Raw genomic sequence first — 14,875 nt, 5'->3', positions numbered from 1 at the left:
TTTTTAAAGCAACTTTTATTTGCTATTATAGGGGAGAAAAATTTGCTACCCCAAAATGTCTCTCTTTGATGTGTGAATCATCTTGAGCTGAAAATCATCAAGGCCCAAAGGACTCAGGAAGAACTCTTGACCTTCCCCTTAACTGCCTAAAAGAATGTAGACAGAGGACCTGTTCCAGGAAGGGAGCTGTCACCATACACTCTTGGCATGAACTAGGAGTGTAGACAGAGAGGGTCCTAGCAAAATCTGTTTGTTAAAATTCTTCTCTGTGTCCCATCATCTCTCTATGACCCAGCAAACATTTGTTTACCAAACATTTGCTCTTTCATTTCCATGTGAATTGCTTTCCTCCCCTATGAGGTCCCAAACTACTCCCTGCAACATCCTCTTTCATCTTTAGTTGATGGTATTTAAGATGAGGGCTTTAGCCATTTTGGTGACTCACTCCGTTTTCCTGGGTCTCCCCCATGTATACATGTTATTAAACTTTTGTTTGATTTTTTCCTGTTAATCTGTCTCATGTCAATTTAATTCTTAAACCAGCCAGAAGAACTGTTCTAGGTTTAAGATAGGTACCTGCAGTACCTATACATTCAGGTGAATTTCTCTTTTCCTGAAGTTTCAAAAACTACCCCAAAGGCCTGCTTGGAAGTGACCTTCCTTGCTACCTGTGATGCTATAAACTGGTCCCTACAGACAGGCCACTTTTCCTAGGAGGTGTTGCAGCCATTGGCTTCATAAGTACAGCCAAAATTTGTTCTTTAAAACGGTTTGTCTCACCTAGCTAACTGAGCAACATTCTCAACTATGACATTCTAGACAAGGCCTTGATTGCATAATTGATTCTTCCAATTACATCCTGGCAAAAGGAAGACATATTCTTTTTTTTTCCTGATTTTTTTTTATTTTTTGATTTTTAATTAAAAATTTTTTAATATAATTTTAAAGGTTACTTTCCATTTATAGTTATTACAAAATATTGGCTCTGTTCCCCACTTTGTATAATACATCCTTGAACCGATCTTATACCCAATAGTTTGTACCTCCCATTCTCACTCCCACCCCTATTTTGCCCCTCCCCCCCCCCCCCCCCACTGATAACCTCTTATTTGTTCTCTATATCTGTGAAGGGAAAACTTTTTTTTTTTTTTTGGCTGTGCCACATGGCTTGTGGGATGTCAGTTCCCGGAGCAGGGATTGAACCTGATCAAAGGCCAGGTAAAAACCCAGAATTCTAAGCACTAGGCAACCAGGGAGCTCCCCAGGAAGACGCATTCTTAATGAACCCATGCCACTATATTGCCATGGGAAGTAAGGATATTGGGTAAGAATTTCTGAATTAGGAGGAGGGGAATTGTGTCAGTGAGTCACATATCATTTTTAAATGGTCACTTTGGTTTACAACAGCAGAATTTACAAAATTATTGTGAATTACAGATAGCATGAGGAGAAAGAGAAAGGGCTTCTTACATATCCAGGAAACAGAGCATTAAAGCAAATCAACAATATTCCAAATAACTTCAATAAAATTTCCCACATCAATTTGTTCCGTCCAATGTAATTAATTCTTGTCCTGTTGTATTTTGGGTTAGCAGTTTGATGAAACTGTTTGCTTTTCAACTATAAAGCATCCTAGAAATCCTGACTCCATCCACCAATGTGCTCTGAAAGTTATCCAAGTCATGTCAGCCAAGCTTTGACAGTATTAGTTTGGAGTACCCCATCCTGTCCTCTTCCACAAGGCAGTAAGACTGTCCTTCTTTGTTGAAGATACAAACTCTGGCCTGTAGATTATAGCAGCATGTTTAATCAAGCATCAAAGGAAAAGAAAAACTATCTACAGTGTCAAAAAACAAAATTCAAAACAGTAAAATTTGAAGATCTTACTGATTTTACTGAACTATTCACGAATCAAGCAGATAGAAAGGAGCTCCGAGGAGCTGCACAAAATAAAAGACTGTTATAGGCAGATGGGAGCGGGAACACTAGATAAAAAGCAGGTTGGTTATTGCAAAGTTACTTCCCTTTAGGGGATGGCAGTGGTCTACCAGGCAGATTACCTAACTAGTGCTTGTCAAGCGACACCTCATTAACTGGTTTAAGATTCCACTTCTGGGAGAGCTGAAACTAACGAAGCTCTCACATTTTGGTGATGAGTTGCTTAAGCAACTTAGCATAAGCAACTCCATTTTGGGCCTGTTGTGTGGTTTTTAACAATAGATAACACAGACTTAATCGCTATTGTTCATGTATCACTGGTATTTTCCAAACGTGGGACGTCTGATGAGGTCCATGATATGAACAGTACAACTGACAAGAAAATTTCAGTTTGCTGTGCAAAAAACAAAGACTCCCCCCCCGCCCCCCCAAAAGCCTCCATTCCCCACGCCTTCCCAACTTCAGCCAAATAGACAACCAGCCCAGGTACAGAGCCCTGAGTTTCCACAGATTCAGCCAGAGAAAGGAGTGGGGGCAGGGAACTGTCTAAATCCAGCCCTCAGCTAAAGCAAATAATAATGGCTAAAAGCTTAAAATGGATGCAGGGAAGAACTCATTTTCAGGGCATAAGAAGCAGTTCAGCATCTCAGGCATTTCTCGTCTTGGAAATTGCTTTGGTTCGTTTTCACTTCCTTCTATTCGTTGGAACAGAAAATACAGACCTTTACAAATGTATTCACCATGTCAGGCAATGAATTCGTTTACCAGCCAAAATAATTGTCCAACAGGGACACAGGACTTCAACCTCAGTTTAGAAAATCCCTGACATCTGACGTAGGAGGATTTATAGGTTTAGTGGAAATTGCTTTCTCCTGCTCTCCAGATTACAGACCGTGGTTTGATTTTTTTTTTTTTTGCATGAGTAAACATCTTTCTAATAATGAACAGACCAATAATGTCTTAAGAGAGAAAAAGAACATCCTTTTCCTTTTTTGCTGTTTCTTGAGCAAACTGTTTGGATTTGGAAACCCATGTTGGCTGTCCAGAATATGAAAGTCAGCGTCTTCCTTTTGTGGTGGGGATGGGTTTTGGCTACTGAAAGCAGAGTGCACTGGCGAAAAAGAGACGTACGGGAGATGTCGAAAAAAGGCAGGTGAGTGGACTTTTCGGGAAGGAGGATTTAGGGGAAGAAAGTGTGTAAAGTGAGCTTCTGGTTTTGTTCTAGAATAATTTCCAGTATATGGTGAATACCTTTTCCCTCTATTTCCCTTTGTTTTCCTGCTCACCCACACCCTCCCTTTTAGGAAGTTAGAATTATGCTTTCTTTTTAAATGATGCTAGATTCAATATAGTGCTATCATTGCATGTTCTTCAGTCTCAGGAATTGTTCTGGGTGAAAGACAGATTCTGAAAAAAAAGAACATACGCACATAAAAAAAATATGGGAGATTATTTGAAGTTTACATCCTAGGTTGGAGCAAGTCTGAGAATTTTCAAATAACCCATGGGACCTCTGATCAGTGAGAATGATTCTGTGGGTTCTAATTATTTCTGCTAGATGTGGAGGCCCCTTTTAAAATCTTTTAAAAGAGAACAAAACAGCTTTCTTCAAGCTGTGTGGCTAGGAGGATGATTAGGTTGTCCGCACTAGTAAATGGGGAGGGTGCAGGGATGAACTGGCCTGGGGACCAGCTGCTGCTGGTTGCCAAAGAGGTACGTGCTGCCCTGGCTGTACCAGCCTGCGGAGGGCGCTTAGACAGAGCCAGACCGTCCCTTTGGCATCAGCCTCACCTGGGCGGCTCTGGGACAGCACTGGTAATGGAAATACACACCTGCAGGTCTGCCCGACATGCATCAATAAAGTAGGATATTTGGAGACTCCCCTCATCCTGCTCTCTCTTTACTGATGAGGAGATGGAGGCAGCAAGGCCATTCTTGATTAGCTTGGGGCTAGTGGGAGGGCTGGGTGTCTAGCTCATCAGTGACCCCCTCTGGGTCTGAGAAAGCCCTCCACACGTGGGCTCTGGAACAGCCTGCTATGGCTCACAGCACTTGTGTCAAGCAGTTGTAGCAACACAGCAAAGCTAGGAGCTGAAACATCCGGCGGTCATGGTGAGCGCTGGACACAGACAGAGACTGCCATGTGCAAGCCATATGTCCTCTTACTGTCCGAGTCAGAAGCTGCTGGGCAAATGGTGGGATTTGTGGAGCAGTGCAGCCATGGAGATGATCTGAACCAAATGTGCTCTCAAGGATTAAGAACAATGACAGCAGTAAATCCTATTGGTTGTCAGCAAAAACTTCTCAGCCTCTCTCCCACGCCAGAGCTGGAGAGGCGCCCTGTTAGTAAATACCATTGAAGAAGAGCAATCGGAGAGCAAAATAGATTTTCTTTAAAAAATTACTTAAAAGAACTTTATTTTTTTATTATGAAAGACATATATGACCATAATTGAAAAAACCATAGGGGATGCAGTTTATTGTATGTTATCTGTATCTCAATAAAAATTTACATTAAAAAAAACCATAGGGGACTTCTTAGATGGCGCAGTGGTTAAGAATCCACCTGCCAATGCAGGGGACACGGGTTCGATCCCTGCCCCAGGAAGATCCCACGTGCCTCAGAGCAACTAAGCCCGTGTGCCACAACTACTGAGCCCATGTGCCGCAGCTACTGAAGCCCACACACCTAGAGCCTGTGCTCCGGAACAAGAGAAGCCACCACAATGAGGAGACCACGCATCACAATGAAGAGCAGCCCCCGCTCACGGCAACTAGAAAAAGCCTGTGTGCAGCAACGAAGACCCAACACAGCCAATAAATAAATAAATACATAAATTAAAATAAATAAATAAATAGAAACCATAGGAACAAAATTTTTCTCAACATATAAAAATCACCCATAATCCCCAAACCTAGAAATGACCTTGTTAACATTTTTGTGTATTTTCTTCCCATCTTTTTTTTTTTTCTGAGCATATATTGAATGTTAACTAGTCTGGGATTATTCTATGTGTATAGTTGTGTAATCTTATTGCATGTAAATGATTTTATCTTCAAATACTTACTTATTGGAAGCCTATAGAATTATCCTTTGAATGGGCACACTGTAATGCCTACAAATATACGTACAATGACCAACATTTAAGCACCTTCCTCTATTCACGGACATTTCATTGCTTCCTCTTTGTTTTTATAAATATTCTGTATGAATATCTTTGTACATCAGGGTAGTTGTCTACATACATGATTATTTAATTAGGATAGACTCCTGGAAGTGTACCGGGTCAGATGACACAAGAACATGTAAATCTCCAATGTAACTGGCAGAATTGCTTTCCAGAATGGTGAACCCAGCCAGGGTTTTATTTTTATGTGGCCTAAACTTTTAAAGGGCTCACTTAATTTCAGCCAGACTCTAATCTCATAAACTGCTGTTAATCTGTGTCTAGGCTTCTTTTCATGGTTCATACTAATGACATTGAAAGCAAGGTGAACACAAGCACAGGATGGGGGTGAGGGAAGTGAGTGGCCTACGATGCAAAATTTAAAGAGGCCCTTGGGAATTTCCTGGCGGTCCAATGGTTAGGACTCCACGCTTTCACTGCCGAGGGTTCAATCCCTGGTCAGGGAACTAAGATTCCACAACACGTGACGTGCACCCAAAAGATAAATAAAGTGAATGAATGGATGGATGGATGAATGAATGAATGAATAGGGCCTTGCACGACCCAAGAGTAAATGCCTCCTTATATTTTGCACCTTGGTTGCCTCACTCTAGTCTCTGCCCTGCCAAATAATTTCTGTGTTTGTCCCAAGATCTTGGGAGGCACATCCAGGTGGTACCCACCTTCACAGAACATGCTGGGTAAAGATCAGAGTGCCAGGGCCTTGGGCAATGTTTCTAGAATTAACCAATACTTATGGTCTCCCTCCTCTCTGGAAGAATGAAGATCTAGCCTGTCTACACCACTGACCCCTGGACAAATACTGGCTCAAGCTCTAGGAGGGCAAACTGATCCCATCAGAAGTAAAGTACCATTGTTATATTGCTCTGTCACTCTAAAGAATTCAAAATTGACTCTGAAGGTAGAGAGGCTCTAATAGTTTCAGCTGATTTCCATTTTGGAGAAATGATACTGGTGGCAGGATGGCAGGAAGACAGCTGCCAGGGGGACAGAGAAAGTCATCCAAGGGTCTCTGCCTTAGGCTGGATGAGAGATGGTGAGAGCCAGAACTAGGATAATATTTGTGGGATGAAATGAACAGGGATGGGGAAGATGGATGAGAGCTTTAGATTGGGTGAAAGTCTAGCAGGTGTTTCGAAGGTATAATTGGGTAGAGGGTGGTGCCTGGGAAAGGAGAACAGGAGGAGAAGCAAGTTTGGGGAGAAAGAGGATGAGTTCAGTATGATCATGTGGGCCTAGATGTGCCTGCAACATACCAAGAGATGGTCATCCAGTCGACAGGAAGGCCTCCAGGTCTGCAGGTCAGGAGAGAATTAGGGCCTGGAGATGCAGCTGTAAAGAGAGTCCTCCTAGGGGTGGGGGGGTGGGGGTGGGGTGAAGGGGAAGCCAGGATGAAGTGAGAGAGCAGCACTGACATATACACACTACCAAATGTAAAATAGATGGCTAGTGGGAAGCTGTTGCATAACACAGGGAGATCAACTCGATGATGAGTGATGACTTAGAGGGCTGGAATAGGCAGGGTGGGAGGGAGTCTCAGGAGGGAGGGGATATAGGGATGTATGTATAAATACAGCTGATTCACTCTGTTGTACTGCAAAAACTAGCACAACAGTGTAAAGCAATTATATTCCAATAAAGAGCTTAAAAAAGAGAGAGAGAGTCCTCCTAGGTGGTGGTGGATGCGGTGACCCAAAGACAGTGTGTAGCATAAAATAAGAGCAAGACAAAGAACAGAGCCTTGGGGATGAGCCACATTTAAGGAGAGGATGGAGGAAGAGGACTCAGTGGAGGAAGAGGACTCAGTAAAGAAGTCGGAAATGAGAGACCGGAGAAGTAGGTGTAACACTGGAAAAGAGAGGTGTCAAGGAGGCAAAGGGAGCATCTATGGGACGGTTATCAGATGATTGTTACCGGGCAGGCACTGCCCTGGGCCATGGGTACCTCATCAGTGCCCGAATCAGATACAGGCTCTACCCGCAAGAGGCTTACAGACCAAAGAAGCGTTCCAGTGAGGTGTCAAGGGTTTCCAGAAGGAGAGAGTGATCAATAGGGTCAGATCCCACTTGGGTAAAACTCAGTTACATAGAGGGCTCCGACGTGAGCCCCAGGTACGGTGCAAAGAGCCACTAGCAACCTCAGCGAGAAGAGAAGGGTGGCGGTGGGTTGAGGAGAGGAGAAAATGGGGTGAGTGTGGTTTACTTTTACAAGAAACCTGGCTGTGAACTGGAAGGCAGAGACCAGAGAAGGTGAGATGGAGAGACAGGCAAGAGCTTGCAGGCGAGGGGAGATTCCAGCGGTTCCGGTGGTGAAGGGCAGAGGTGAGGACGGAGGCAGGGATCATGCGCGAGGCACTGCGGTCACATCCTGTCCTGACAACGCGCAAGCCTCTGTCTGGCTTATGGACGGGGTCTCTCTGACTGCCCTAAACACCGTGGAATGTGGTTTTTCTCGTAAGTTAGTAATGTTTTCTCTTCATCGCATCCCTTCATTCTCCAGAGATTTGGCTGGAACTTTGAGTCTCTACTATGTGCTTCTCTCTCTCTCTCTCCCCCGTGACCCACCCCTCCTCCTGATGGTTTCCCAACCCCCTGCTGTGCTGCTTCTGTGCTCGTGATGCCGTCTCTGCCCTCTTCCTCTGGGTCACGTCTTTTCCTCCTCCAGTATTTAGGATGGATGTCACCTTCTTTGAGGAGCTTTCCTTGGCCCTCCCACACCCCTGCCTCTCAAGTCTCAGGTGACTTTCTTCCGAGCATCCGCGGCTCCTGATCGGTCCTATTTCAGAAGACTAATCATTCAGGATTATCAGCTTTTAAAAAAAAAATTCATTTAATTTTTTGTTTATTTATTTATTGGCTGCATTGGGTCTTTGTTGCTACGTGCAGGCTTTCTCCAGTTGTGGTGAGTGGGGGCTATTCTTCATTGCAGTGCATGGGCTTCTCATTGCGGTAGCATCTCTTGTTGCAAAGCACGGGCTCCAGGCATATGGGCTTCAGTAGTTGTGTCACATGGGCTCAGTAGTTGTGGCTCATGGGCTCTAGAGCGCAGGCTCAGTAATTTTGGCGCACAGGCTTAGCTGCTCCGAGGCATGTGGGATCCCCTGGGACCAGAGCTTGAACCCATGTCCCCTGCATTGGCAGGTGGATTCCCAGCCACTGAGCCACCAGGGAAGTCCAGCAGTATCACTTTTTCCTTGTCTGTCTCAGCTTCTAGACTATGAGCCCCTTTTGTGCTGTCTGCTCGGGTAGCCAAACGAAACACCACAGGCTAGGTGACTTAAACAACAGACATTCATGTTTTCATAGTCCTGGAGGCTGGAAGGCCATGATCAGGATGCCGGTAAATTTGGTTTCTGGTAAAGACTCTCTTCCTGGCTTGCAGATGCTGCCTTCTCCCTGTGTCCTCACATGGCCTATCCTCTGTGCTCTTCGATTGGGAGTGGGGTTGGGGGGGAGAATCCAGGTGTCTCTTCCTCTTCTTATAAGGACGCCAGTCCTATTGGATCAGGGCCCCACCCTCATGATCTTGTGTAAACTTAAGTTACCCCCCTGTCAGCCCCGTCTCCAAATATGGTCACACAGGGGGTTCGGGGACTATATGAATTACTGGCGGTGGGGGGGTGGGGGGAATGTGTGCGACACAGTTCAGTTCATAACGAGGGCAAAACCAGCACCTTTATCCTTGTTTCCCCAGGTTTGAGTGCAACGTCTGATAAATGCTAGATGCTCAAGAAATGTTGGGCATGAATAAATGAGTGACTGTGAACCCTTGCTGTTCCCATACGTCACTCATTCATTCACACACGCAGCAAATGTGTGTTGATGATAGTCTGCTCCAGGCGCTGGAGGCAGCGGGGAGCAAAGCGCACCTCACTCCTCCCCGTGAGGTGCTGACAGTTCAGTGGGGGTGACACACCTTAATCCAATAATTTTTACAGAATGTCAGAATCTCAGAGAAAGGCCCTCCTTTTAAAGATGAGGAGAGAAAGGCCCAGACGGGTACGAAACTCGTGCCAGGTCACACAGCACACCCTCAGAGTTTCGAGTCCCGTTTCTCTACTTCCTGGGCCCTCCTCTGACCACCATAAAATGAGAACAGGAAGTTGCATTCGTGGATGGGAAATTGGGGTTGAACCATACGAAAATGTTTTGACACGTCAGAAACAGTGGACTATCAGCCATTCCTTGTGGTTCTAGCTAAAATTTTCTTGTTTAATCCTTATGCTAGTCCCATAAGGTTAGTATTATTCCCCCATTTTATGGGAAACTGAGAAACAGGAAGACGGAGTAACCCGCCCAAGGTTAACAGCTAGTTAGTGGCCACCCTGGGATTCAAGTTGAAGTCTGAATGGTGCCAAGTCAGTGGCCCTTCCAATACCATGAGCAGCCTCGTTAAAGACAACTAACTTCAAACAAGTGATTGTAACTTGTGATTTCTGTGACATTGGGATCTCCTTGTGAGCCTTTACTTACTTCCTGTTCTAGACCTTGTCTCCTCCCCTTTCCTCAGATGAGATGGCGGGAGGTGGGGACTGGGCGCAGAAGTCACCCAGCAACTTCTCATTCCCAAATGCATCGCAGGCTGAGTCCTTGGTGCACATACGCTTTGTTTTGTCTTGTTTAACAGCTGATATATTTAACTAGCGAGGGGAATTCCACTCATAAGACATTTATTGCGAGTCTAAAAGGTACAAAGCCATATAGGTACATCATGAATAGGATATGTTCGCTAAACTAAGGTTGCTCATAAAGGGGGTGGTATTAGGGACAGATATTGCTTTACAAGTTAGAAAGTAGAATGTTCTATAGTATATGGAAAAAATACAACCTGAGAATTCTGACAAAGAGAATAGGTGGGGAAAATTCAGAGCTTTGTTTATTTGTTTGTTTATCTTTGGCTGTGTTGGGTCTTTGTTGCTGCGGGCGGGCTTTCTTTGGCTGTGCCTCTGCCTGGACCACTCTTTTCCAGCATCAGCAGGTCGTTCTCTCATCTCCCTCAGGCCTCTGCTTGGTTGCCACCCTCTCAAGGAGGCGTTCCCTGGTCACTGATATAAAACAACCCCATTCCCTAACCCCTAACCCTGCTTACCATCAGAGCCCCGAATGTGTGTTCCTGTAAGGTAAGATGCAGGCCTGGATGTATGTCCTTGAGCATTTCCTTTGACATTTTGGCTTGGGCAGGAACAGTTACAGGCAACCCCAAGAATCCATCACCAAATTCCCAAGCCAGAGGGACCGTGGTGGGAAGTCAGGCTCAAACAGTAAGAGGGCCCGGCTCCAGGACTTGGCACTGCCACATTCTCAGGCCATGACTTTGGACAAGTCACTGGACCTCTTCAAATCTGCTCCTTCTGTAGAGTGGAGTCAATTATCTGTCACCTCAGGGTTATTGTAAGGGTCGTGTGGGCCAATGCAGGTCAAAGAATTTTGACTGTAAAGCTCATAAACCCATAAAGCTGCTGGGCCTCATTTATGCCATCCTATGATGGACACAGACCGGAAATGCCAGTGCAGACCCTAATCCACCAGGAACCCCAGAGGGCGTGGCTCTGCTTTGAGGACAGTATACTCTACACATCACCCAGTGATGCTCCCTGATCTGCCAGCATGGAGGCCGTGCCCAGGGAAAGGAGACCACTTTAGGGTGTCTTGCTCTGTCTGAACACACTAAACTCATATCCTATTGACATGATGGGACCCAATAATGTTCCCAAGTCATCTTTGTCATCAAAGTTCTAGAACACGGCCAGGGATCAACTTGGAACTTAACCTCAGCAGTTTCCATGATACTCTTTTTTCTTCTTCATGAGTCTCAAGAAAGCATCCTTCCATCTCCAGTTTTCTGGCTTCTCTCCTATTTTCCAGCTTTTCTCTGCTACAGGATCTTTAAGTTTCTTGAGCTGTAATTCACCTGGGTCTGTAGGTTTGAGTTCCATTAAAAAAGCTAGAGCAGTGGTTCTCTGTGTTGGCTGAGGAGGTCTGAAAGCTGCTGATGGCTGGGTTCCACCCTGATATGGGGTGTGGTCTGGGAGTTTTTAAGCCCTTCAGGTGAACCCAGTGTATCATCAAGGCTGAGAAACACTGAGCGAGGTTATCTTAGGTTATCATTTTTGCCATGCAGGACAGCAACTAGTTCTTTTCACTCTTCCCTTCCCAATTTGAAGACCATTCTCTTTGATGGAGAATATCAAAGTAAAATTGGATTCTGTTAGCCGAATCATTGCCTCATTGTAATGGTCTATTAGCACTCTCCCATCTTGTCCAAGCAGTATATTTCCTTCTACTGACTCTCCTAGCTCAGAATACAACTGTAAAGAATTCTGCATGTCTTTCGCACCTTTCTTGAGTCTCATTTACACTTTGGTCTTCTTGGCACATTGCTTGTGGTCCTGTTCAACTTTTTGGAATATGCCTGTGGGTTTGTGCTTCTCCTTCCATATTTTGTACATATCTTGGAAGAGCCTGAGCTCTGCACACTGTTAGGAGCTGGGGCCACAGAGATGTATGAGACAGAGTCCTTCAAACACAGAGTGCACAGGGAAGTGGGTGGGATGATCAGAAAGCCACACAGGATGGAGCACTTTCTAATGAAAGTATTGACTTCAGTGGGAAGGAGGGAAGCCCAGGAATCCTTCCCAGAGGAGGTGATGTTGATCTGGGAGTGCAAGGCCTCGTCTAGGTAAGAATGGGTACATCGTACAAAGAATGGTGGAAAGGACCTTCCAGACAGATGGGACAGAAGGAGCAAAGGCATGGGGCTAATTGGTAGCTGCAAGAAGAGGGGGGCAGGGTGGGAGCTGAGGCTGGGGTAGTGGGCAGGAGGCTTATTATGGGCCTTGTATGCCCAAGTTCTATAGATTTCACTCTGAGGGGGAAGGGTTTTAAGAGCAGAAGTGGCCTGGTTGTGATTTCCATGCCATGGTGTTGGGTGTGATGGTTGGATTAGAGTAGGATGAGACCAGTAGGGCGAAGAAGCATGCTGCCTCCCATGGGAGAGATGATGGTGCAGAGGGAGTGGGAACGGAGAGGCCTAGACGTGCAGAGAGACTGTGCGGAGGAGGTTCAGCCAGGACTGGCTGAGTGCAGTGCCTGGGGTGGGCGGGACCCCAGCTGGCCTGTTCCCACAGGGCGGCCCTGTGAGCAGAGTCACCTCCAAGCAGTAGAGCTAGGGCTGCACATGTGTTAACTGTTCTTCATGGCCTGGGATGAGGGTGTGAAGGAGGGAGGAGATGAGGATGACATCCAGGTGATTTAGACCACATGCAGGATTTCTCTCCTTGGCTATTCACATGTCAAGAAAGGAAGAATGTTTCATTAGCAAGTTCTTTCTTTTTTCCTTCCTTCCTTCCTTTCTTTCTTTCTTTCTTTCTTTCTTTCTTTCTTTCTTTCTTTCTTTCTTTCTTTCTTTCTTTCTTTCTTTCTCTTTCTTTCTTTCGGATTTTAAAAAATTGAAGTATAGTTGATGCACAATATTAAATAAGTTACACGTGTACTGTAGTGATTCACAATTTTTAAAGGTTACACCCAATTTATAGTTATTATAAAATATTGGCTATAGTCCCTGTGTTGTACAATATATACTTGTAGTTTATTTATTTTATACACAGTAGTTGTACCTTTTAATCCCCTACCCCAATCTTTTTTTTTTTTTTAAGGTTACAGTCCTTTCCTTTATTGGAGTTCCAAATTTTAAAAACTGAAAGTAAAGTAATCATTAAGTGGTTCAGATAAAAAAAAGCATCTTTACCTGAGCTACCCATCAGGCCTACTCTGACCTGCCCTAACTCCTCCCAGAACAAGTTTCTGGGTATCTAAAAAACTGTTTACATATCGACTCCATTAAAAGTCATCTCTACTACATGGGTCAACTAACTATGAGACCAGTTCTTCTCATACCTATTAAATGTACACAGTCCATAGATAGATCTCTTACTAGAACAACATTATCTGCAGAGTAGGTTCTTTGGGGCCCAATAAGGTAGGGATTTCCTGCAAGGCTTTTTCTCAGACTCAAGGTTATTTATAGGGTTTTTCACTTATGTGAGTTCCCTGGTGTACCAAAAGAATTGATCACTGATGGAAGCTTTTCTCATTCAGAGAGTTCGTAAGGTCTTTCCTTAGATTGTTTTTCTTGGGGGGAGGTGCAACCCAAGAAGGCTCTCCACCTAATGCGTTCACCACATGCAAGGCAAATATACACATTTTCACCTGTATGGCTTCTCTGATAGGTAAGAAAGTCATAGTTCTGTTAGAAGCTTTTTTCACACTTGTTGGGGTTTCTCCCCAGTGGGGCTACCGACGTCCAATGACATGTGCATGCTGTCTGAAGCACTGCTGACACAGGGCATTAAAAATGTTGTCCTCCAATGTGAACTCTCTTGGAATGAGGAGAGGTGAGCATTGCTAGAAAGCTTTCTCACATTCACCGAATTTGAAAGTTTTCCCACCTGTATGAATCCTCTTGTGGGTGATCAGATATGAGCTTGGACTAAAGGTTTTCCAAAACTCAGGGCATTTGTAAGGTTTCTCATTGGAGTGGTTGATTAGGTTCTGTAAGGACGGCTCCTGGGCAAACCATTTCTCAACTTCCTACAGCTGCAGATGCTCTGGTCCCCAATGAAGTCTGAGCTGTGAGGAAAGTCTGAGATTTGCCTAGAGTTCTTCATCTTAATGAGTTCTCTTACATTGTAAATACATTTTTTATGGTATTATAACTTCTTGTCTGGCCAAGACATTTGTGAGGCTTCTGATGCATGGGGAGGGCTGAGCTCACGACCATTTTCACCCACATTACAGATATATGGCTTTTCGCCGATGAGGACTGTCTGATGTTGCAGAAGGGCTGAGCTCTGGTGAAAGCTTTTATCACAGACACTGTATTTATAATGCCGCTCCTCTGTCTGAGTTCTCATTTTCTGTTGGGCGACAAAGTCCATGCCCAGGAGGAAGCCACTCTCACATGCAGACCACTGATGTGGTTTCTCGTCCATGTGAATTCTTTGATGCACAATAAGGTCTGAGCTACAGTGGAAACTTTTCTCATATTCAAAGTGTGAGTTGCCTGGTGCCTGATTAGGTTGGCACCCCGAGTAAAATTTCTTATATATTCCAAGCATTTATATGGCTTCTCACTCGTGTGGACCCTCTGGTGTACAATAAGGTCAGATTTCTGGCCAAAGCATTTCTCACAGGCCCTACACTTATACAGCTTCTCCCCAGTATGAAATCTTTTATGGACAATGAAGGCTGAATGGTGTCAGTAACTTTTCTCACACTTTTATTACAGTTGTAGGGCCTTTCACCAGTATGAGTTCTCTGGTGGCTGATAAGATCTGATTTCCCACTAAAAGCTTTTTCACACTCCAGACACTTAAATGGTTTCTCACCTGTGTGAGTTCTTCAGTGCCTTATGAGGTTTGTACCTCGGCTGAAGCATTTGTCACACTCACTGCATAGATATGGTTTCTCACCTGTATGGCTTCGCTGGTGGACAAGTAGATCAGAGCTCTGATCAAAATTCTTGCCACAAATATCACATGTATAGAATTTTTTACCTGCATGTGTTCTCTGGTGTCCTGAAAGGGCTAAGTGTTGCCAAAAGCTCTTCTCACATATGCTACATTTATAAGGTTTCTCATAGTTGTGTATCCTCTGGTGTGAAATAAGACCTGAGCTTTGGATGAAGGTTTTCTCACACATATCACATCTATAAAGTTTCTCCCCGGTGTGGGTTCTCTCACACATAATAAG

At 44.6% G+C, this 14,875-nt stretch overlaps 1 protein-coding gene and 1 long non-coding RNA gene across 2 annotated transcripts in view; both read left to right on the top strand.

Moving 5' to 3' along the window:
- LOC130855224 (uncharacterized) overlaps nt 1–14,875 on the top strand; it is a 190,385-nt gene that overhangs the window by 5,884 nt on the left and 169,626 nt on the right. The window lies entirely within an intron of this gene.
- Nucleotides 2,970–14,875, top strand: part of GABRR1 (gamma-aminobutyric acid type A receptor subunit rho1) — a 41,150-nt gene continuing 29,244 nt past the window's right edge. Inside the window, exon 1 of the mRNA XM_057738439.1 lies at nt 2,970–3,091. Within this exon, the coding sequence (XP_057594422.1) occupies nt 2,970–3,091 (122 nt within the window). The remainder of the gene's footprint in view (nt 3,092–14,875) is intronic.

The sequence above is a fragment of the Hippopotamus amphibius genome, chromosome 6 (genome assembly GCF_030028045.1).
Source record: "Hippopotamus amphibius kiboko isolate mHipAmp2 chromosome 6, mHipAmp2.hap2, whole genome shotgun sequence".
Lineage (NCBI taxonomy): Eukaryota > Metazoa > Chordata > Mammalia > Artiodactyla > Hippopotamidae > Hippopotamus > Hippopotamus amphibius.
This window is presented reverse-complemented; position numbering and strand designations above follow the sequence as displayed.